The 25710-nt window shown below is 40.0% G+C and overlaps 1 protein-coding gene across 16 annotated transcripts in view; it reads right to left on the bottom strand.

Annotated features, from left to right (window-relative positions):
• ANK3 (ankyrin 3) overlaps positions 1-25710 on the bottom strand; it is a 536318-nt gene that overhangs the window by 39965 nt on the left and 470643 nt on the right. For all 16 annotated transcript variants that reach the window (XM_056107909.1, XM_056107905.1, XM_056107907.1 and 13 more), the window contains 5 exons: positions 5082-5293; positions 3317-3524; positions 1844-1940; positions 1035-1263; positions 231-356 (listed from right to left, as the gene is read on the bottom strand). In XM_056107909.1, the coding sequence (XP_055963884.1) occupies positions 231-356; positions 1035-1263; positions 1844-1940; positions 3317-3524; positions 5082-5293 (872 nt within the window). The remainder of the gene's footprint in view (positions 1-230; positions 357-1034; positions 1264-1843; positions 1941-3316; positions 3525-5081; positions 5294-25710) is intronic.

Here is a 25710-nt window from a genome sequence, read left to right as displayed (position 1 = left end):
ACAGTGACAGTGATAGTATTAAAGTTTACGGTACTGATGTGCAAAACTACTGGACCTCACCATCACAAAAAGTGCCTCTGACTATCCACCATTGTCCTTGTGCCACCATTAGTCTGGTCATCTTTCTTTCCCACCACTTCTCACCACAGCTTGATAGTTTGTATTCTAACGACAGCAGTTTGGCACTGTAAGAACTGATTATTTTTTTTAATTCACAGATTTCAATTTACCTTGATGGAAAATGGCAGTCTATTTTCTTTGAAAGCATAAAAGTGAAAAACAAGTTGCTGTCCTCCTTTGGTAAGTGGGGCCAGATTTCCATAACAATCAACATAAATTGGTTTTCCTTCCAGGACCTTTTAGAGTCAAAGAAATATATAATTTAATATAAATTGGAGTTGAAAAAAATTTGATAGTTTAAATCACATAAAATTAGAAGACTCGCATGCTTCTAAATCACATTTATCTTCTTAATTAGGAAATCATTGTGAATCTGTTTGTCAAAAAATAATTACTGGCTCATAATTCAATAGTTGTGATTGAAATTGTTGAGACCAAGTATAAAGTAGAAACCGAATTTTATGTTTATTTCTAGTCTAGTGATGGAAGGCATTTTTGATAAATTGTATGACATCAATTACTTATTCTAATAGACTTTGCAAGTATTTATTTATTGCTTAAACAGCAAAATGATTTTTTGATTATTTTACTGTTTAAAAGGGAGAAAAGGAGGGTAAAGAGGGAGTATCTAGAATTCTTATATATTTATCTAAAATCTAAGGAAAATCAGGGTAATATGTGTAGATGCCTGAAAAAAAGATATCACAAGCAATTTACGACCTTGACTGGGGCAGTACTCATTAGCATCTATATTTTAACCAATTAAGATCCACTAAAAAGACAACTGGAATAGACACAATGATTTCACGTTTTAAATAAAAACCCCAAAACACTAATGCAAACACGTACTTGGTTTTTCTGGCCTCCAAATGAAGCCCCTGTATAGGGTATTAAATGAACCTGTGAATAGTTACCTCAATATCTTTGCTTCTTGCAACTTCCTCAAAATTCTCTTGCTGCTCTAAAGTTTTATCCACTTTGTCATCTGTCATGCAGAAACATCTCAGGGAGGACTCTACAGGATCATTCATTTTGGCAAAAACAACAAACTTGGCCATATATGGAACACATATTAGTTCTCTGTAAAGTTGTGTGGCTAACCCCACAGTTTCTAAAACTTGATGGCAGTCTGCGAGCCAAAATCTAAGAATAACATAAGTATGACAATGAGGTGATTTCAAAGTTAACCCTTTGAAAAGTTTGCAATTTAAAAAATTAAGAGCACACAGGGAAATGAAAGCAAAACAGTATCTTGTACATTTAACAACTTGCAAACATGGTTACTTTATCAAACACAGAAACCCTACATTTGTTATGACTTTGTTAAAGTAATGCTAAGGACATTTTTTCCTCTTTTACTTCCTATAAGATTATTATTCTGTTTATAAAAATTTAGGTTATGCCTTCCCTTCTAGTCTTAAAGAGATTAATTTGCGACTTAGTTATTGGAAGGAATAAGAATTTTATGGGAGAACATAGGAGAGAAAAGACAGTCCTATCAGATTTTGTAGCATAACTTTTACTAGAAAAATCAAATCTTACACTTCAGAGATTCTTGGGAGAACAGAATTAAATTGATCTATCTTGGTGAATTTTAAATTTCTGAGTTGTGCCCAACCTCACCACCCAAGGTTCAAAACCTTATCATTCTGGTGTTGATTACTTTACAAAAAGTTGTAAAACGAGTTTCTTCTTGCTTCTTTTTTAGCTTTTATTTCCATACCTGGCTGAAACATTGGTTGTAAAAGAGACACAATCCTTTATAAACGTCAAAGGAGTAGTTCCTGTGATGTCTTCCCACTGAGCAGGTGAGGTGCCCCCTGAGAGAACAGCAGCAGATATAGTGACTTTATTATAGGTTTATTGTCATTCTAGAAAAATGCTCATTATCATTCCATTCTGTGTTGCCACTGACGCTCAAAGCTTCACTTTCAGTTTTCTGAAACTACAGCAGTAGTTTTCTCTTTTCTGTTCTTCTTTTATATATTTTGGACTCAGTGTGATTTGGTTCTCAGATGTTGTATTTTAAAAATTATTTTTCATCTGAGTACAAATAAATGGCTTAAACTTGATGCAAAAATAGCTTATAACTGGCACTTATAAAACATACTTATCACTGTAATTTTTTTTTTCAGAGAGACAACATAATACTTTTATTTTTAAAAGAGGCTGGAAATATTGTACTGACTGGAATTTTTTTCTTTTCCAAGGTAAAAGGTGAACCAGCCAGTAAAACTACTCTTTGAGGGTCAGTTAAATAACTCAAAGGAAGAGAGAACTTAGCTTACTTGCACTTGCCCCAAGGCACTACCTGGCCTTCTGAGCACCTCTGAGAGTAGCTCTGGTGGCCAGGAACATCACCAAGTCTGACTCTGGTGTCTCCTGAGCACTGCAGGGCCTAAGCAGTGCTGCATTCTCCTCTGAGTCCTGGTCAGTCAGGTACACACAGTATTGCAAAAGATGGGTCCCCTCCTGGGCACTGCTGACAGACACCCTTCCTCTTCTATTTACACTTCAAAGTATAAGAACAACCTAACTTTACCTGAGAATTTCACTGAAAATCACATTCAGGTCATCAAATTATAAACTGAGCTGTAGATTCCAAGTGTTTATTACACAATGTATTCTCTTCAGCTCTGCATGTTAGTAACTGAATCACACTCATGCACAGAAAAGGTTAGAACAATCACCTCCTGTGTTCTTCCCTATTTCCAGGTGTATTTGAGAGTTAAACTCTTGAATTACCTGAGAACTCCAGCAGATTCAGTAATAACCTTACAAGGGCCCTGTCATCAACACTCAATAGCACTAAAATGATATCCCTGAATTTTAAATGAGTTATGACATCTGCAACTTAGGAAAATGCCTTTAGGCTAATAGAGATGCACTGATAAAAAAAATTTAGGCAGGGGGGCTCACACCCACCGATGCTCAGGGGTTACTCCTGGCTCTGCACTCAGGAATCACTCTTGGCAGTGCTCAGGGGACCATATGGGATTCTGGGAATCGAACCCGGGTCGGCTGCATGCAAGGCAAACACCCTACCTGCTGTGTTATCACTCCAGCTCCCCCCCAATTTTTTTTAATTCCCTGTCTTTTCCTATTCCAAATTTTGGCATAGAGGTTTTCAGTATTTATATATTTGAAAAGAAGCAACATAAATGCATCAGTTGAAACTATAACAACTTAACCAAACCTGTTATGCTACAGAGAAGGCGTAGATTGGGTGTGGTATCCCCCTTGTACCCATTGGATACGCCTTCTCCTGAGGGTGGGGGTACAGGAATGGTCATTGTTATTGGCTTATGGAATTTCCTTCTCCTTGGTTCCACTGTGACAATTGGACTGAATGTTGCTTTGTTTCCAAGGATCTTTTTCACAATTTCATCTGGAACAGGCTGGGCCTAGGAACAGAGAAAGATCTTAAATCTTAAATGAAAGTGGACATGTTTTGCCTCCTCAGAAGGCTGATTATTTAAGTGGGAAGGGAAAAGGCAACAAAGACAGCCAAACACAGTCTTTCTTCTTCATCTTTTCTATTTCGGGAAGACATAAAACAAAACCCAAACAACCTACAACCTGTGTATTTCCTTATAGTTTTGCATGAAAGGAAAAAATAAAATTTCACAGGAAGAAAAAAAATAGTCCTTAAAGAACAACAAATATTGGTTCCAATATATATATTAAACCTATGCAGAGTATCTGATGCAATATTAGGAAGACAATTTGGACCCATGTTAAAATTGAGGCTGATAGAGTTAAGTAGCAAAACATGCAAAATTTCAGTTCTAGCTTACTAATCCTATCATCCAATTTTTCCCTCTTGATTTCTTTGAATGGAACTTCAGCCATGACAATTTTACGTGCTCTCTCAAGATCTAAATGTTCACTGCAGGCGAACACTCAACTCTTTAACCTAACCCTTAGACACGAGAGGTCAATTTACAAAAAAAAACCCCAAATTTCAGTCAGTTATTAATATCTATATTAAAACATTTAAAACTTTTCAGATCAGTGGGTTGGCTGGGGACATTGGTAGTAAGAGGTCACTACCAATGAGAGGGATGGGTGTTCAGAACTTTGTACGACTGAAACTCAATCATGAACAACTTTGTACCTGTATCTCACGGTCATTTAATTCAATTTTTTTCCAGGTCATTTACTGTATTCAGTAAGGAGATGTTAATAGGCCTTTTAGTGAAGGTTTAGTTTGTCTTATTTAACAGAAAAAGAAAAAAGAATTTTTACAAAATTTTCAGCAGCTTTTCTAACCCAAATCCCAATGGTTTGAATAAAGCCCAGAATTTATGATTTACTTAACCCCAAATTTAGAGCTTACAAGTTTCATATTACTGATCTTTATAAACAGCGTATCATAAAACAAATCAAATGTGATTTTAATGCTAGTAAGTAAGTAAGTAAAGGCCCTCCTGTTGATCATCGATTTGCTCGAGCGGGCCCAGTAACGTCTCCATTGGAGACTTTGTTGTTACTGTGTTTGGCATACCGAATATGTCACGGGGAGCTTGCCAGGCTCTGCCGTGCAGGCGAGATACTCTCGGTAGCTTGCCGGGCTCTCCGAGAAGGGTGGAGGAATCGAACTCGGGTCAGCCATGTTGGCTGCGTGCAAGGCAAACGCCCTACTGCTGTGCTATTGCTCCAGCCCTTTTATTTTTTGGTGCGTTTTGTTTTCTCACGTACAAAGACCAATAACTTATCACTAAAAATATATATACTTCATTAGAATCTAGTAATACTTTGAAACAGAAAAACTATGAAATATATATTTGATTTCATAAATCAAGCTAATTTTACATCTAACTTTTCATTTGCAATAGACTGATTTTCAAAATAGACTAAATGCTTTAATTTGCAATACTGTGTAGATAAACTATGAAGATGTTTTCAAAATAGCATTCTCACATGTCTTACTATACCCACTTATTGTGGATATTAATTACCTGGAGGCCCACTCGAATTCTTTTAGTTAAAGCGCCTTCTGGGAAAGAAGCTTGGACAAGAGGTACAGTGGTGCTGCTTAGAATTCCACCCTCAGGACCAATTTGGTTACTTTCCTGCTTTATCCGTGAAACTACTGCAAAATACTGGGGGAAATCTTTAGTGATAATCCTGCAGATCCGCTTTTTTCCTAATTCTTCTGGGCTATCAAGCTCTGAAAAAACAAAATGAAAAAGCCATAAGAATAAGCCTATATTTACAGTACCTTACGACAAATCAAAGTATAATTCTGATAGCAAAAATTATTTCTATTCAGTGGTATAGAGTTTTTATTAAAAAGAGAATGTGAATTTCTAAGTCACATTATGATAATAACATGCTTTGCAGAAATATAATAAAGCTATTAATAGATAGCATTTGTAGATGAATATTTCTAAAAATAACACAAACATCTTTTGAAACTAGACATTTCTCCACATATGGACTAATTTCTACTCTTTATGAAGATACCCAGTTCTGTGTTTATTTGTAACAATCTGTCCTCAAATTGCCCAAACTTGGAATGAGTAAGAAAAAGTGGTGCCTCACAAGAAAGTGAATAAAGACTTCAGTAAATCTCTGAAATTCTAGAAGTTTACTAGAAAACCTATTTCAAAATTTAAACTGCCAATTTCTATCTCTCCATTACTGGCTCTCACACATCAAACTCAACCTAATTGACTCACTTTCCTTTGCTACATATGAAAAGACCCCGAGTCCACTTGCTTCAGGCCTTGTTTTGGCTTTCCTGGATTGCTGAGACTATCTGATACCCATATTCCAGTCCAACCTCTAGAGTGCTTAGAGGTCAGTTATTCCTTCAAAAATGCAATTTTAGGCAGAAACACAGGAAGCTTAACAGAAATAAATGATTAAGAATATGAAATATTAGAGACTAACCAGAACAAAGTGAAAAGTATATTTTTGAGATAGAATTTATAAGGTATTAAAACTTAACTAGAAGTTTCATACTAAACATATATATTTGAGTAAAAAGGTAGGGATAAGAATAGACTCAAGGGCTGGAGCTATAGTACAGTAGGTAGGGCCTTGCATGCGGCTGACCAGGGTTTGATTCCCAGCATCCCGCAGTGTTTGATTCCCAGCATGGTCCTGCGAGCACTGCCAGGAGTAATTCCTGAGTGAAAGCCAGGAGTAACATCCCTGTGTATTGCCGTGTGTGACCCAAAAAAGCAAAAAAAAAAAAAAAAATAGACTCAAGAACACAGCAAAATTTATATTTGTATACATATGTACAGATACATAGTGTATATAAAAATCCATTTATATTTTATATATTCATGGTATCAAAATCAATGTTCAATTCATAGTCATTTAAATTTCAAATCAGTGGGACAAGAATGTTCTTTTTAAAATATGGTGTTGACATGATGGTAAGAAACTGTTGAAAAGAAAAACCCTAAGACACTACTATGGAGAAATAAAACTACCTCTAGACAGAAAAAAACTAAAAAATTTAAATGTTCCTTCCCTCTATACATATTTGAGAGAGTACATTTTAGTTTTGGTTAAGAAAAACACAAATGGAAAAACCCAGAAGTTAAAAAAATTGTTTGACAGTATAAAAATGAAATTTTTTATGACATACTTGAAAGACAAAGTTGAAAATGTATAATCCTGAAAAGATATGATAAAATGTAAAAACTTGAAAAAATGGAATGCATAAATGTATCAAAAAATGCAAATTTGAAAGACAAAAGGCATACTGGAAAAGCTAAGGGCCAGACATGACTGAAGTATTAATATGCTCAATACAGTGGCAGCTACAAGTTGGTAAGACTACGGATAATAATACCAAGTACTACAAATAGGCAATTTATGGAAGATAAAGATGGCCAACAAGAAGTTATTAAAATGTCCAAACTTAATAATTTACATGGAAATATGCAATAGCATAGAAGTAGGCCATTTACCTTGCATGCGGCCGACCAGGCCGACCCGAGTTCGATTCCTCTGCCCACGACTCTTCCTCCACCCCTCTCTGAGACTCCACCCCTCTCTGAGAGCCTGGCAAGCTACCGAAAGTATCTCATCCCCAACGGCAAAGCCTGGCAAGCTACCTGAGATGTATTCGATATGCCAAACACAATAACAACAAGTCTCACAATGTTACTGGGCCTGCTTGAGCAAATCGATGAACAACGTGAGGACAGTGACAGTGACAGCAACAATCTCTTTAAGTAAGATTAAAAATTAAATTTTGTAGGCAGTGGCGAAATATAGTGAAAAAACTCACGGAAATGAATGCTTCACCAAGAATACTCTATCCGGCTAAACTCTCACTCAAACTCAAAGGAACGGTACACTATTTTCTAGATAAACAGCAGCTCAGGAACTTCATAGACTCTAAACCAAACCTACAACAAAGGCTAAAATAAGACAAGACAAACCCTACAACCACAGCAGACCCTTACAAAAAGATGACACAAAACCCCGCAATAGTAATCTTTCTCAATGTCAACGGTCTAAATTCACCAATTAAGAGACACAGAGTGCAAAATGGATTCAGAGACAGAACCCTATATCCTGCTGCCTACAAGAAACTCATCTCAACAGTCAGAGCAAACACAGACTCAAAGTCAAAGGATGGAAAACAATCCTGCAAGCAAACAGCTCCTTCAAAAAAGCTGGGGTGGCCATACTAGTATCCGACAACATTAATTTCACATTGAAAAAGATTTGAAGGACAGCAAAGGCTATTTTCTCGTCATCAAGGGATATATACAACAGGAAGAAATCATACTCTTAAATGTATATGCACCTAATTAGGGAACAGCTAAATATTTAAAACAACTGCTAACAGATTTTAAGGAGGGCATTGCTAGCAACACAATAGTAGTTGGAGACTTCAACACTGCCTTATCACCTCTGGATAGATCAACAAGAACAAAACTCAGCAAGGAATCATTGGCTTTGAAAGAAGAAATAGAAGATAAAGGGCTTATAGACCTATACAGGACTTTACACCCCCAAAAGAAAGAATACACATTCTTCTCCAGTGCGCACAGAACATTTTCCAAAATAGACCATGTGCTAGGCCACAAAACATACCTCAATAGAATCAGGAAGATAGAAATAGTATCAACCATTTTTTCAGACCAGGATGCACGGAGGATAGAAGTGAATCACACACAGACATGGAGAACCAAATCAAACACCTGGAAATTAAACAACTCAATGCTGAACAACGAGTGGGGCAGGAAGGAAGTCAAGGATGAAATTAAAAGATACCTGGAAACAAATGAGAATGAAGACACGAGCTACCAGAACTTATGGGATGCAGTGAAAGTTTTAAGGAGAAAATTTATAGCTCTGCAAGCATTTCTCAGGACGAAAGAAAGGATGCACATAAACAACTTGACTTCACAGCTCAAGATCTTAGAAAAGGACCAACAGAAAGAGCCCAAATCGGGCAGAAGGAAAGAGATCATAAAACTTAGAGCAGAACCAAAGAAACAATCCGAAAGATCGATGAAACCAAGAGTTGGTTCTTCGAGAAAATAAACAAGATAGATAAACCACTAGCAACACTCACAAAGAAACAGAGAGAGAGAAAACCCTAATAAACCGAATCAGAAATGAGAATATCACAACAGAAACCAAAGAAATTCAAAAGATCATCAGAGACTACTTTGAAAGTCTGTATGCCATGAAACAAGAGAACCTAGACGAAATGGATAAGGTAAAGGCCCTCCCATTGTTCATCGATTTGCTCGAGTGGGCCCAATAACGTCTCCATTTTGAGAATTGCTGTTACTGTGTCTGGCATATCGAATACGTCACGGGGAGCTTGCCAGGCTCTGCCCTGCGGGTGAGATACACTCGGTAGCTTGCTGGGCTCTCCGAGAGGGGCGGAGGAATCGAACTCGGGTTGGCCATGTTGGCTGCGTCCAAGGCAAACGCCCTACCGCTGTGCTATCGCTCCAGTCCTATCATCTCCCAAAGCTGAATCAAGGAGATCTAGAGTACCTGAATAGACCTATTAAGATCAAGGAAATTGAAACTGTAATCAAAAGTCTTCCCAAAAACAAAAGCCCAGGTCCAGATGGATTCACTAGCGAATTTTTCCAAACATTTAAAGAGGACCTACTACCAGTTCTTCTCAAGCTTTTCCAGGAAATTGAAAAAAGAGAAACTCTCCCAAACAGTTTCTAAGAAGCCCATATCTCTCTCATACCAAAAGGAAACAAAGACACCACAAGAAAAGAAAACTACAGGCCGATATCCCTGATGAACACAGATGCGAAGATTCTCAACAAAATACTAGCAAATAGAATTCAACTACTCATCAAAAAGATCATACACCATGACCAAGTGGGATTCATCCTGGGGATCAAGGATGGTGTACTAATCTTTTGACGGTGTAACTGGGCATCTTCTGTTCACTATGAACATGCATCTCTTTAACTCTGTATCCCCATTTCTCGGATCTTTCCTGCAAACACAGGCAACGCAGCATTGCTTGCACTGTCCAAAACCAGAAAGTACCTACACGCCCCTCAGCGAGGGAACGGTTAAATAAACCTTGGTTCCTCCACTCTTAAAAATTCCTCAGCTTGTAAACAGGATGATTCACATTCTTTCATTTACCAAGGACTTAACGAAGGCCATGTACAGGCAATATCTAGTCACTGGGGTTACAGCCTGTGCGAGCATGTTAAGGGCACTGGTCCCATGGAGATTATTTCCTAATGGTGGTGGTGTGGGGACACATTCTAGTAAACACAATAGAGAGAAAAATAGAGCGGTGAAAATCGAGTATGTCCAGGAGAAGGGCTGAACAGGAAATTCTCATTTTATTTATTTATTTTTTAATTTTTTAATGAAGAAACTCTCGTTTCAATGGGATGATATAAGAACCCCTCTCAAAAGAGGTGACATGAAGGAGTCAGCTGAGGGTGTGAGGGAGAGAGTCAGAAGGTTCTCTGAGTCGAAACATGTATACAGAGAAAAGATATAGAGAAATAGGTGGAGTATCTTATTAAGAGGAAAAATGCACACAGATACTGTCTATCACTGTCCTCCCATTGTTCATCGATTTGCTCGAGCGGGCCCAGTAACGTCTCCATTTTTTGAGACTTGTTGTTACTATGTTTTAGCATATTGAATATGTCTCGGTAGCTTGCTGTGCTCTCCGAGAGGGACAGAGGAATCAAACCCGGCTCGGCTGGGCTGACTGCGCGCAAGGCAAACACCCTACTGCCGTGCTATCACTCCAACCCGCACACAGAGACAACAACACTAAAAGCTAAAGATCCAAACTTCAACAACTAAAATTTCAAATGCACCTGAAAAGGTCAGAGCAACTGTACAGCAGCTGGAGAATTTGCCCTGCATGCCACCAACCCAGACTTGATCCCTGATACTGCATATGGTCCCCCCCAAGTAACACTAAGAATAATCTCGGAGCGCAGAGCTAGATCTGCGCTTCAGGTGTGCCCTCCCAAACAAACAAAAAGAAAGAAAGAAAATGTGGAGCTGGAGGGATAGCACAGTGGGTAGGGCATTTGCCTTGCGTGTGGCCAACCCGGGGTCGATTCCCAGCACTTCACATGGTCCCCCGAGCACTCCTAGGAGTAATTCCTGAGTGCAGAGCCAGGAGTAATCCCTGAGCACTGCCGGGTGTGACCCAAAAAGCAAAAAAAAAAAAAAAAAAAGTAAAAGAAAGAGCAAATGTGCCTACTAAGGTGGCAGGCTGGGTAGGAGCGACAGTGGGTCGGAAGGAAACTGGGAACTCTGGAATAGGGAAGAAGACACTGGAGGTGGGACTGGTGCTGGGATCTAGTGCGCCCAAAATCAAATATGAATAACTTTGTAAATAATGGTACTTTAATTTAAAAAATTTAAAAAATAAAGGTTTTCCCCAAGCATAAAATAATAAAGGAAAAAATGGAATCTGTACATTGTCTCTCTTCCTGAGAGAAATTTATAGAAGACACAGGCTAGTTATCAGCACAGGGTAGTTCAGTGGGGTGACTAATGGAATTGGGGGTGAGGAGAAGGAAGAGGCCTCTTAGTCCTTTACCTTTGGGTTTAGCAATGGGTGCTTTTACTGGTTACAAAATAAAGGGGACATCCCCCTACTGCAGGACAGAGGGCTGGCTGTGTTTGTATCAAATGAGTAAGAACTATGAAAAAGAACAAACTTGGGTTGACTCACTAGGCCCCTCTTCATCGTCCTGACACAGGTACCACATACCCCACTGTCCCTTTACAAGAAGCACGTCTCTGTCCTTTATAAGGTGCACAAGACTGAGATCATGGCTTATTGCAAACAGAAACTGGAGTGATAAATGGGTTGTTAGAGAACTAGATTAGTGACATCTCATTTTATAGATCAGCCACTGAACTCTGAGATGAGAGCATCAAACTGTCAACTAGCAGAAAACACGGATCAAACCAGGTTTTGAAAAACAACAATAGCTGGAATTTTAGTCCTCTTTCCTAACAATCTCTTTCTGCTGTGTCTAAAAGTGAATGTGGAGAAAAGCCTTTTCTTTGCTTCCACAGAGAAAGAAACAAAATATAAGATCAGAATAGAAAAATAAGAATGAATCAAAGAGTGAGCTCAGAGAATTATTCTGGGGTAAGTTTTCACCTACTTAGCAAGTGATAAAAAAGTTTCCACACAGAGCAGATTTATTTCCCTTCTCCTGATTTGCCTTATCTGAAACAGCCTGATACCCAGAGTCCATAAATCATAGAGCAACTGGAAAATTCTGATCATTTCATTAAACTTCCACGGAGCACCAACATCAGCTATGTGCACACTTGATTACTTCAGCTTCAAATTTGTGTGTATTTTTTACTTCAGCCTCAAATTTGTGTGTATATTTTTACTTCAGTCTCAAATTTGTGATTATGTTCTCCTTTAGAAGTGGCGTAAAACTTCTTAGAGCGCATGCAGGAATACTCTGCTATGACATTATATCCTAACAACAAGACAAACTCTGCATGTAAAAGCTGTCTGTCCTGTGAGTGTGACATTTACACAGGATGGGTCTGGAACCACCAGGGAAAGTGCCATTATTTCTGGGGGCACTCTCTGTAACGTGCATTCCTTAACTGAGTATTTGTGTTTTGGTGTGTCATGGTTTAGGGGAAAGACAGCTGTATGGCCCCGCAAAACTGCAACAATAATAGGCTGGGAAGAACTGTGACCTACACTGGAGGTGGTCTAGTCATATGTAACACTGTATTAGCTTTGATTAAAGCATTCAAGCTACCCACACAGAAGCTTATTGTGTATATCTGAGATACAGCAGGTGAAGGATAAATGGAGATGCTAAGATTTCAAACTCCACTCTCCACACTCAACTTGTACCTCTTAGGATTTGCTCGTGGTTCAGAGGCTACTCATCCTATAACAAACCTTTCAACACTTTTGTTGTCACCATTAAAAGTGGTGGATACAGCTCTGTGGAGATATCTCAAAGGGGTTGAGTGCATGCCTTGCATACACAAGGCCCTGAGCTTGATCCCCGGCACTGCATGGTACATGAAGCACCATCAGGTATAGCTATTGTGGCCCTTGGCACACATGGTCCCAAGCACCTGGTATAATCCTGGTAGCCTCTAAGCACTGCTGACATTGGTGGGTTCAAACACCAAGCTGTCGACCCCAGCACTATTAGACCAAGTATAGGACTGAATTGTCCCACAGCTCCTGAGCACAGTTTGGGAGCACCCCCCCAAAAAAAGCCATCTGTAGAGTTATCCTCAATATATATTTGAACTGGGGTTTAGTTCCAACCTCAGGGAACAACTAATTGTGGGGGGGTTAGGTCTTAGGGTCCCTTTGTATGATTCTTTGTTTTGTTTTTGCTTTTGGTCCATACTCCAGTTATTTTCCTGGGGGTCACTCTCAGCAGTTCACAGGAAACCTTGCAGTGTCAGGGATTGTACTGGGCCTTCCACGTGCAAAGCCATACTCCAGCTCATGGGGCCCAATTCTCTGGCCCTGGCGTACCATTTTCTTTTTCTTTTGGGGTCACACTCAGCAATGCACAGGGTTCACTCCTGGCTCTGCACTCAGGAATTACCCCTGGCAGTGCTCAGGGGACCATATGGGAGGCTGGGAATCGAACCTAGGTCAGCTGTGTGCAAGGCAAACACCCTACCTGCTGTGCTATTGCTCCAGCCCCTGGTGTACTATTTTTTAATGAAAGCACACATCGCTTTCTTGAATTACTCATACGTACATACTTCAGTATGATGCAATGGATGAAAGAGAGCGTTCATTGACCAGGTTACTCAAAAGTATATTTAAATTTTTTTACTATTTTAAACTTTTTTTTCTAAGAGCAAAAGTCAACAGGAAAGTAAATTATCAAAAAAATTGACATAAAAACTATCTCTTTAAGAGCTGCAGTTGAAGGATAGGCTGTTATGTTCTAGGATGTATGCCTTAAAAAAGATACCAGAGCTGGAGAGATAGTAGAGGAGTTATGGTGTTTCCTTTGTATGCTGCCAACTAGATTCAAATCCCAGCACTGAATATGGTCTAGGCACTGCCAGGAGTAAGCCCTGAGCATTGTGAAGTATGGCCCACCCTTCAACCCCCAATAAAATGAATTATAGAAATAGTATCACAAGGCAACAGGAAAAGGTAAAACCATTGAGTAACTAAGTCACATGGAACTGTGACCTGAAGATCTTTTACAAAAGACCTTACTGGTCATCAATACAATGGAGGCCAAATAATAATGATATATTTATCCTTTGTAATACTGGATAGTATTATAATAGGGAAGAAGTATAAATTCTAATATATAACTCTCAAACATACATTAAAGTCACCAAAAATGTGATTTTTCCCCCCACAGGTGATTAACATCTTTTCATATCCATATGTAAATTTTGTAATTTACAGAAAATTAGATAGGAAGGAGGGAAATTATGTATTATAATGACTATATGTTTATGTTTTATTGCGTAATTAATACTAATGTTAATATTATATATCAATATAATAACATATAAAATATTTCATTTACCATCTGGGCTTTTTCTTTGGGTGGAGGGGGGATTTGAGGGCTCTCAAGAAGTGCTCACCAGGGGATTCTCCTGGGTGATACTTGGCCAAGCTGACACTTGTCCAACTGGCCTGAGAGTTCCAATGCTAAGGCTGAAGATCTGATGAAGTGCCATGACGACTGAGGTATATTGGCTACACTAAGTATTGCTCGAGGGAATTATGTGGTGGCAGGGGTCACTTCACTCCTTGGTTCCTGTGTTGTACGCAATGCAGGGGCCCTTATTGCTAACTCACTCCCCAGTCCCAGATTATTTTTGCGTTTGAATGAAGATTCAACTTAAAAGGTACATTTCATATCAATATTTTGATTTTAGGATAAAGGAAATAAAACACAATATGCAATGCCCTCAGCTGAAAGTTTGAAGATACAGGTCATTAAAGACCCAGTCTGGTAGGAAGGGTACAAGAAGCAATGAAGAAAGAGCTCTGGACACTCACAAGTAGTGTAACTATAATATGGGGCCACGTTGCCCAGCATTATGGCTTGTTATCCTCTTGGTAATTTTGTGTGGTAGATTATTTTGTCTGACCCTTTTTTTGGTTGAAAAATTATTAATGCATAGTAAAAGTAGAATTTATGGCTGGAGCAATAGCACAGCGGGTAGGGCGTTTGCCTTACACGCAGCCAACATGGCTGACCCGAGTTCGATTCCTCCGCCCCTCTCAGAGAGCCCGGCAAGCTACCGAGAGTATTCGATATGCCAGACACAGTAACAACAAAGTCTCCAATGGAGACGTTACTGGGCCTGCTTGAGCAAATCGACGATCAACGGGAGGGCCTTTACCTTTTTAACATGTGAAGTATAAAAAATTTTTTTCCTTTTGGGTCATCACACCTGGTGATGCTCAGGGGTTACTCCTGGCTTTGCACTCAGGAATTACTCCTGGCGGTGCTTTGGGGACCACATGGGATGCTGGGAATTGAACCTGGGTCAGCTGCTGCATGCTAGGCAAACATGCTCCCCACTCAACTATCACTCCAGCCCAAAGTAATGATTTTCTACTAAATTACCCTACATTAAGTGTTTTCTATGAAGGCCTTGAACACTGTATTAGCCAATAAATAAAGAAATCACTTGGGAATTAATGACAGTTTTTAAATAAAATGGTATAATTTTTTGATATAATTATTTATGTGTGGTAGAGATTGGTTGTTGTCTGTTCTTCTAATAGTTTTATTTTTACTAAAATTATATGTGATAAAGTGGCTCTAGTATGGCTTCTGTGTAAAACAAAGTTAAATCTATTATGTTCATTTGTCTAACTCACATATTGTTTACTTAATAGGAAACTGGCAAAAAAAATCATGATGCTATAAGAGCACGTTCGGAAAGTTTTATTGCCAAAAAACAATTTTAGAAGAATCATATGTCCTGGGTCGGCCATGTTGGTGGCGTGCAAGGCAAACGCCCTACCCTACCCTCCAGGGAGCGATAGCACAGCGGGTAGGGCGTTTGCCTTGCACACCGCCAACATAGCCGACCTGAATTCGATTCCTCCACCCCTCTCGGAGAGCCCGGCTAGCTACCAAGAGTATCTCGCCTGCACGGCAGAGTCTGGCAGGCTACCCGTGATGTATTCTATATGCCAAACACAGTAACAACAAAGTCTCCAATGAATGTTACTGGGCCCGCTCGAACAAATCGATGAACAACGGGAGGACCGTGACCATATGTCCTGGACACTAGCAATAAAGTCTGATGATGCATAAATGAACACTACCAATATTCTTTCCTGGACTGAACTTTAAGTGTATGCAGATTTTAAAATCAGCTACTACTTAGGCCACAGAAACAGAAACTTATCCAAAAAATCTTTGTTTTGCTTCCACTTTTACCTATGGAAAAAAGCCCAACAAAATAAACTGCAGTACACATGTCATACTTGTATCACATTTCAATCCCAGAATCCCTGATTGCTAGATCAGTTTATCCCAAACTTGCCCCATCCTAAGGCTATTAGAGGTTTGTGTTAAAAGCACAGGAGCCAGGCTGGAGTGATAGGGTACTTGCTTTGCACATAGCCGACCAGGTTCTGCGATCTGCATACAGTCTCCTGAGTACAGAGCCAGGAGTGTCTCCTGGGCACTGCTGGGTATGGCCCAAAAACCAAAAGGGGGAAAAAAAACAATACAACAGAAATAAAGGAAGGAAGAAAGAAAATAAAACCAAACCACATATGCCTGGCTTCTCTTATGGAGATTATAACTTTGTAGGATAGGGATTATACATACAAATATGTTTTACACTCAATTCAAGTGTCTTTATGATTTAATACGGACAACAGGCTACAATGAAAAACAAATCAGGGATGGTTCAATTGAGAAAGGGAATTTTGGGGTAAAAATACTGTTTTTAAATGATCGCATTTTTTAAAAAATACTAATTCCATAGGTACAAAAAGAAGAAAAAAAGGTATGTTGTCACAGGGTGTATTTTGGGCTATAATAATATAGGAACTTCTTGCCTTTTAGGGTGATTTGTGATGCCTCAAATCATAAGAGTGGACCATGACATCTCAAACAATCTCTTCATCCAGCCCTCTCACCTCTTAGTGAAGTACACACGCACGCACGCACGCACGCGCGTGCACAATTAAAGAGAAGAGAGAAAACAGGTAGTTTGAGCCAGGAGAAAGGTTAACATTTACCCTTACTGTCTACTATGTGTTGACTTAATTACTATTTGACCACCACAGTATTTTGGTAAAGAAGCTGTCTGAAGTTCAGAGACGTCAAATGACATGCTTATACTGCCTAAGCTGGTCTGTTTCAGACCTGAGAGTAGAAGCTAGATCAAAGAGAGAGGTGTGGGTAAAGGAATGAAGTCATACAGACATGGACTTCAGCCATTTTCCTTCCTGTCTTTGCAGACTACCTGGCCCATGGGTGGTGGTTGATAAATGGATGAGTAATGGATAGATCTGCAAATACCCCGGTCCTACAGGTGACATGACTTCTTATTAACCCAATCTATGAACAGAAAGCCCTGATTATAAAAGCACTCTCTGCTGCTTGGGAAATATTCTATAGCTAATGTTCTACCACTTTCTTGCCTCTGTGGTTAATGAATTTCTTTAACAATTTCTAACTCACTTTATTTGTAAAAGCTAAGTTCTCACTTTTTATTTGTTGTTGTGAAGCAAAGCAAAAAGAATCATAAATACTTCACAATGTTAGAGAGATCATGATACAGTGAATCATAGGGACTGAAATCATGTTCTCACTAAGTTATTCTTAAAACTTTCAAACAGACAGGATTCTGACTTGCTCTTATATGCACACAATTAAACATCAATTTGCTCAAAGGGAAACACAAATTTCTTTCCTATGTCAAATCTGTTTTCTTGGGACTGCTTATGATGTGGAAAGGTTTGAGTATTAATTGTCTACAGAAATTTACCTCAAGGTTTTAAGAGTTAAGAATGCTTTCAACTTAATTTCTGGTCAGGCAAGTGACTAATCTCCTGTAACAATGAAGAATTTCAGACAGGATTGTAGAATTAAAAAAGGCAAGCATGGAAACCTGGATTTGGGGGTGAGCGGAATTGCATACAAGTGCCCTGGATTCAAATTCTGCTCTCCAATCATCATGTTTTGCATTTCTACAATGTAATGAATCTGAATTGCTAACTTTTTTTTTTGTGGGGGTCATACCCGATGATGCACAGGGGTTACTCCTGGCTCTTGCACTCAGAAATTACTCATGTCAGTGCTCAGGGGACCATATGGGATGCTGGGAATCATCCAGTCGGCCATGTGCAAGGCAAACGTCCTACCCGCTGTGTCCAGCCCCTGAATTGCTAACATTTTTAATATCAATTCTTTTAAACCAAGTTTTATCAGTTACTGAAAGCTAAAGGTATCAAATTGGGAGAAATGGAGAACATTTGGGCTGGAGCAATAGCACAGCGGTAGGGCGTTTGCCTTGCACGCAGCCAACATGGCCGACCCGAGTTCGATTCCTCCGCCCCTCTCCGAGAGCCCGGCAAGCTACCGAGAGTATCTCGCCCGCACGGCAGAGCCTGGCAAGCTCCCCGTGATGTATTCGATATGCCAAACACAATAACAACAAAGTCTCCAATGGAGACGTTACTGGGCCCGCTCGAGCAAATCGACGATCAACGGGAGGGCCTTTACCTTTACTTTACTTGGTTGTCATTAAGAAAGTCGCTTTCTTTCCTGGTTATAGATAGATGGACATTGAGGAAGTGGATTACTAATTCATTCGGAGTAGGTACTTGGGGATTTACATTCCTTCACACATATGACAAACTAAGGTAGACGAGGTGTTGTAATGACAGCCCTGGGACCAGAGTAATAGTACAGCAGGAAGGGTGCTTGCCTTGCACATGGGTAACCTGGATTCAATTCCTAGCATCCGATAAGGTCTCTTAAACCTGTCAGGAGTGATCCCTTAGTGCAGAGCCAGGAGCTCTGCTGGATGTGGACAAAAAAAAAAAAGAAAGAAAGAAAAACAGAACATCTACAAACTTATCAAAGCTAGTCCCTGTACTCAAGGATTTTGTAGTTCACCACAGAAAACATAGGCAAATTTCAAGCTCTCTGTTCTAGAACTTGGAATTCTAGAACCCCAGACTACAACATGCAAAGTGTGTACATTGGCCCTATAATCTATCTCCCTGACCCATGTTTGTTTGTTTTTAAAAGATGTACTTCTACATCTACCTGTGCAAATAAAACGGCATTCTTTTCAGGTATTAGCCCCATTACATTACTTTCCCCATTAGTTTCTTCAAGATTTTGTTTAAACTAGTGCTACTAATTATCTACCAGCAAACACCCCAATATGTTCTACCTTCAAAGCCCAGTAGCACACATAGTGTCTTAAAGCAAAGCACCATCAGCCAGTACCACGCTGAACCCCAAGGGGCCTGGACTGACTGGGGCTATGACTGTTAATGGAGGTCTCTGCCCAGCTGCTCGGAGCCACTTCAACTCAGAGTCAGTGGCCAAAGAGGCCCACCCACTCTTCCTAGCTTTTGTGGGGAGGTGTCTAATGCCATTAACTTGACTCACTAATGGTTCACAAAGACATGCAATTGCAGGTGCATCCATCCATACATTATGTAGAATTTGACATCATGAATGCCTGTTTGTTTCTATCCCATATTCATATAAGTACTACCCAACTAAGAGGGAAGAGTGGGGGGGGGGGGGGGTTGTCCTGATATTGTCCTTCCCTTTTGCCAAGTGTGCTATGGCAACTGTCAACTGGTTATACTGACAGTTTTTTTAAATATTTTTTTAACTTTCTGAGACATACCTGACAATGCTCAGGGGTTACTCCTGGCTCTGCACTCAGAAGCCACTCTTGGCAGTGCATGGGTGGACCATATGGGATGCCAGGAATCGAACCTGGGTCGGTCATGTGCAAGACCAATGCCCTCCCCACTGTACTATCACCATGGTCTCTATATTGACAGTTTTATGGCAGCATATAGGTAGTTAAGGTCTAAATCATTTTTAGCACACCCACTTTTTGGCGGGTAGACTGTGCTGGAGCATTCCCAGAAGGACTTACCCCACCTCTACATTCAGAAATCACTACTGTGGAGCTCAAGGTACTAACTGGGGTGTGGGGGATCCAACTCAGGTTGGCTACGAGCTGTACTATCTCTGGCCCTCTTTTTTTCTTCCTGTACTCCTATCATAAGATGATTTTGTTAAGTTCAATTTTTCATTCTTTCTTTCTGAATTTTCTAAAATTATTACTACAGTTATCCAGCAGAGGGTGCTGTGTACAACATAAAACTATACATTTCACTTAAAGCTCAGGGTATAATCTAACTGGACAATCTAAAATTACTGGTTGTTTCATGGTTCATAAATCAGAAATCAGTAGATTCAATCAAAATGAATCAAACATGATTTTTAATGGAGAAATATGTTCTTAAATACTGTTGCTATAGTTAGAAAATAAATTATGCGGGACTGGCGCGGTAGCACAGTAGGGTGCTTGCCTTGGTAGGGTGTTTGCCTTGCATGTGGCCCACCGGGATTCGATTCCCAGCATCCCATATGGTCCCCAGAGCACTGTCGGGAGTAATTCCTGAGTGCAGAGCCAGGAGTAACCCCTGAGCATACCTGGGTATGACCCAAAAAGAAAAAAAAAGAAATTAGGGGGTTCTCTTTTCTTTCTTTGCTTTTGTTTTTGGGTCACACAAGGCCGTGGTCAGGGATCCTGGTGGTGTTCTGGGGACCACATATGGTGCCAAAGGTCAAATCACAGTTGGCATATGAAGGGCAAACACTTGGCTTCCTGTACCATCTCTCTGGCCCTGGAATTCTATTATTTTTCTTTTTTGAATGTGACCGTTTAAGAATCTTCCTCTACTGCTTCAATTTACAACAGTAAAATTACTTATCTAAAATATATTATCATAGAATTTTGCATGAAAATCAAACACTGACAACAAATGAGAATATATTTTCTTGCTATTATCAAATTCCCTGGAGAAATTCAGCAGCATTTTGTTTTAACGCATGCTTGTCATTACAAATAGGATAATCCACACTTCAGAGCATTTTCGTTATCCCTATGGAGCAATGGTATTGATTCCAGAACCTAACAGACCTGCACAAGAAAGCCTACAAGCTGCCCAGAGCAGCAATGTTCAGATGAAATACACATGCCCTGGGTGTTACATTAAAGATTCCTATTTTAGGCCATACGACATTAGCTTAGTCTATAGAATATATAATCATTTCAAACATGTGACTGAGATAACAATGTTTCTTGAGATCTGTTTTTCAGGTTGTGTAATTAATCTCTTTATATCCAGTGCATTTTTTTTTTAATGTGCAACACACCTCAACTCATACCAGTCTCATTTCAAGTATTCTGTGGCCTTTGTCAGCTGGTGGAAACTGTATTAGACTAGAGCATTTCTTAGGCTCTTTCATTCATAGGTAAATCTCCCAGGTTGGTTATTACCACACACTACAAAACAAGCCTTAGGGTGTGACTTTGAAGGCAAAATTTTAAACAAGTTGAACCGAATTTTGTGACTTTAATTTTCTTTTCCTTCCTTTCTTTCCTCCTCTTTCTTTCTTCCTCTCTCCTTCCTTCCTTCCTTCCTTCCTTCCTTCCTTCCTTCCTTCCTTCCTTCCTTCCTTCCTTTCCTTCCTTCCTTTTCTTCTTTCTTCCTTCTTTTGGATGGGGGGCATACATGGCACTGCTCAGGACTTACTCTTGGCTCTATGCTCAGGGATCACTCATGGTGGGAATCAGGGGACCATATGTGGTTCTGGGTATCTAACCCGGGTTGGCTGCATGCAACCTAAGTATCCTACCTACTGTAATATCGCTCCAACCCATGCACAAGTTTAGTTTTAAAGAGGATGATATGTAAGAGGAAGAGAATGTTTTCTGTTTTGTAGTATCTTTCTCTACTTAGAAAACATGGATTGACAAGTTCTAAATCAAGAGCTATTTCAATCAAGAGCTATCGCTACTGCCCCAGAGAAAGGTCCTCGCTGCCCAACCACAGCCTGCCAGCCTGTGTCCTTCCGGCCTCTCCAGTAGCCTTTCACTAACACACCAGGTTCATTAGCCTAACTACCAATGCTTTTGTTCCTAGTGTGCAAGGAATAGAAACAACTCTTACTTCCACCTTCCTTTGAAACTACATTCCCTTTACCCCCAATACACACTGGATCTTTCTGAGGCAGCTAAAACTAAGAGCAGCCCTTGACTAGCAATGAAAATCTTAAACAGCTGCTGACATGTACCTGACCTTTCTGGTCAGCGCAAAAAGCACTTTTATAGGCAACTTTCATTTGAGAACATTCTAAGACAAAAGGGTCTTTTGAAGACGAAACTAAAGCCAGAAGCCTGAAATTTGAACATTTAGATCTACTGACTCTTTCGACTGCCTGGAAGTATGCTGGTGGCTGGCTCAGATGACTAGGGCATCATAATTCCTGACCTGGACTTCCCGAACCCTGGTGGTATCTTTTTTTCTTTCTTTCTTTTTGGTCACACCCGGTGATGGTCAGAGATTACTCCTGGCTCTGCACTCAGGTATTACTCCTGGCGGTGCTCGGGGGACCATACAGAATGCTGGGAATCGAACCCGGGTTGGCCCAAACGCCCTACCTGCTGTGTTATCACTCCAGCCCCAAATCTTTGTATGACTTGAAAGGGCGCTGTCTTAAGGGCAGACATAGCCCTGCCAGTAGATGGCTTGGCAACTAGTTCTGAGCAAACCAGGAAAGAGTGTCTTTGCACAGACCAGAGCATGTGGCCTGGTGTGTGGAAGCTGTAAGATTTTTGCCCAGTCCACTGGCTCTTCACCCAAAGGCAGGAGTCTTGGCAGCCAAGATGATGAACCAGACCTGGTGCTTACAGCTTTGCAAAGCTCATCTGTTCTCCATTAGCTTTCTTCGAGGTATCCTCCTTTTAATAAATTGAGTGTTCAGTTGGGACCACACTGCTCGAAAAGCCGGGGAGCCAGAATGGAGAGTCTGTCTTCATGACATTCACTTATGCTCCAAACCATGAGACTGGGAAAATCCTCCTCCTTATTGCACCTGTCTTTGCCTGGGGTTACTCGAACCATTAAAATTTGATTATGTAAATATGAAGGCCTTTCAAAGTTTTGAAATACTATAGAACCATAATTTAATCTCTAGAGGGTATTTTTTGTTGTTTCTCGGGTCACACCCAGCAATACACAGGGGTTACTCCTGGCTCTGCACTCAGGAATTACCCCTGGCAGTGCTCAGGGGACCATACGGGATGCTGGGAATCGAACCCTGGTTGGCCGCCGCGTGCAAGGCAAAAACGCCCTACCCGCTATGCCCCTAATCTTTACAGTTTTGTGGCTCATTATGTTCAGAAGGGGCTGGAGCGATAGCACAGCGGGTAGGGCGTTCGCCTTACAAGCAGCCAAGATGGCCGACCCGAGTTCGATTCCTCCGCCCCTCCCCGAGAGCCCGGCAAGCTACCGAGAGTATTCGATATGCCAGACACAGTAACAACAAAGTCTCCAATGGAGACGTTACTGGGCCCGCTCGAGCAAATCGACGATCAACGGGAGGGCCTTTATATATGTTCAGAAGATGTGGCACTGGGGATCAAACCCAGGCCCCTCAGATGCAAAGCACGCACTCCAACCTTCTACGTTATCTCCCAAGATTACAGTTGTGCTATTTAGAAAAATGAGAAATCACAATATTGGTTAAGGTAATTTTTCAAATTTGGGTTTGAAGATTTTCATTGAGGAGGGGACTCAGCGACTGGCCACACAGAATAATTACAAAATAGATCATAGAACTCTTTTATGAAGAGGGCTATTAAAAGGGAGAAATTTAGAATGAGAGGCATTTTCAAAGGGCTTTTGCCAAGGACGATGTAGCTTAACTGTTATGAATTAGAGAAAGAAAAGGGAGACAGGGGGAAGTGGAGGATATGTGAAATCTCCTAAATTGTGCTGCGGGACCCTTCCCCACAGGAGTTTTGTCAAGTTGAACCTTAGGGAGAAAATGGAAGACGGGCTTTTTTAAAGATACATTTTCATTTTGACCTATTTTGGAGAGAAATGCTCCAATGTGAATGAAAGCTAATAGAAGAATGGCAGTAAGTTAGGTCTGGGCTTGGTATGAATACTGGCTGTCCCATAAAATGGGTGTAGTGGTTGTTTCATGTTCTTTTTTTTAAATTTAGTAATCAAAAAAGTCACTATCTCTCCTTTTTAAAGCAAGAATGGCTTTTGGTGTTTGATTCTTATGCCTGGCACTATTTATATTTCTTTGTGATTATTTAAAATGGAATAAAAAATGTATCTGGTCTTTAAAACATGTATTATAGAAAGGCTACTATTTCCAGGCTAACACAAAGACTATAAAACTGGTTTATATTATTGTTTCTTGAAAATGTTTGAAATATCCATATGGCAGTATCCAGAGTATCCTTTAAGAAAACATATGACTTAGTTCATATTTAAAAATTGGTTTACTAAAGACGCAGTGAAGATATGTCAGCATAGTATCGTGGAAGTATATCCAAAATAAATCTAAAATAAACAACAACAACAACAACAACTCTACTCACCTGACAGGGCAGGCTAATAACATTCACTTGGAAATAAAGACAGCGTTTTAAAAATATTCAGTGTTCTTGCTAAAATTGCAGTGTCCAATAAGATACTCACTGGCCAGTGATATGGCAATTTAAAATTAATCACAATCAAACAAAATTTAAAATCACCTTTCTCTGTTGCACAAATTACATTTCAAGTGCTCATGAATCACATGACCAGTGATTTCTATCAGATAACTTGGCTAGAGACTATTTCCATCATGATGAAACATTCAGCTGAGTGGGCACTCTTCTTGGATTACTGTTATTTTCTCAAGGATTTTTTTTCAATTGAATCACTGTGAGATAGAGCATTGCAAAGCTGCTCATGATTGGGTTTTAGTCATACAATGTTTCAACACCCACCCTTCCCCCAGTGTAATTTCCCAGCACCAATGTGTTCAGTTTCTCTCCCACCAACCTCCAAATCTTCCCCACCCCAGCCTGCCTCTATGGCAGGCACTTCTTCTTTCTCTCTCTCTCTCTCTCTCTCTCTCTCTCTCTCTCTCTCTCTCTCTCTCATTTTGGGCATTATGGTTTTCAATATAGATGCTGAAAGGTGTCATGTATATCCCTTTACCTACTTTCAACACTCAGTTCTTGTCCAGAGTGGCCATTTCCAACTACTGTTGTTATATTGGACACCCCCCCCCCATCTTAACTATGCTTATGGTAATTTATAACCGTTGACCAATCCTCCTGGCCCCTGTTTTCCCTGGCCTTGAATAATAGTCATACTATATTTCTTTATATCCCACAAATGAATGCAGTCATTCTGTAACTATCCCTCTCCTTCTGACTCATTTCACTCAGCAATGATACTCTCCATGTCCATCCATTTATAGGCAACTTTCATGACTTCTTAAAGTAAATGTTTCTCGTTACTTTTTTTTCTCCAGGTGATTGCCATTAATGAAGTTCAGGGGTAAAGGAGAGAGACTAATGAAACTTTTCCTCCAGTGGCTAGTATTATATTGAAGTTTTTCCTTCTACCCACTTCCCAGGGGAATGGGTGAGTGCGTGTATCAGCAGTGTGCCTAATATTGATGGGTCCATGATGATTAGACATGAACACTGATGAAATGAGCTTAGAGTATCAAAGTAGTAGGCACTCAAAAAAAAAATCTTTATGTAGCAGAAGCTGCATTAAAAAACTTCACTAAGTCTGTATTTGGCATGTTAAATGGATTCTTAAAAGTATGTTCATAATTTTATTTAAAAAGTCCTCAGTGGAGTTTGTTCTCTTATTCTCTATTTTTATACCAAATCATCTTTATCCTTTCATTATTTTTACATATATCAATTCCATTTGCTTTAAAAAGGCCCTCCCATTGATCATCGATTTGCCTGAGCGGGCCCAGTAACGTCTCCATTGGAGACTTTGTTGTTACTGTGTTTGGCATATTGAATACGTCACGGGGAGCTTGCCAG

Source organism: Sorex fumeus, unplaced genomic scaffold (genome assembly GCF_029834395.1).
Source record: "Sorex fumeus unplaced genomic scaffold, SorFum_2.1 ptg000183l, whole genome shotgun sequence".
Classification (NCBI taxonomy): Eukaryota; Metazoa; Chordata; class Mammalia; order Eulipotyphla; family Soricidae; genus Sorex; species Sorex fumeus.
The sequence above is the reverse complement of the archived record's forward strand: the minus strand, read 5'-3'. Positions and strand labels throughout refer to the sequence as shown.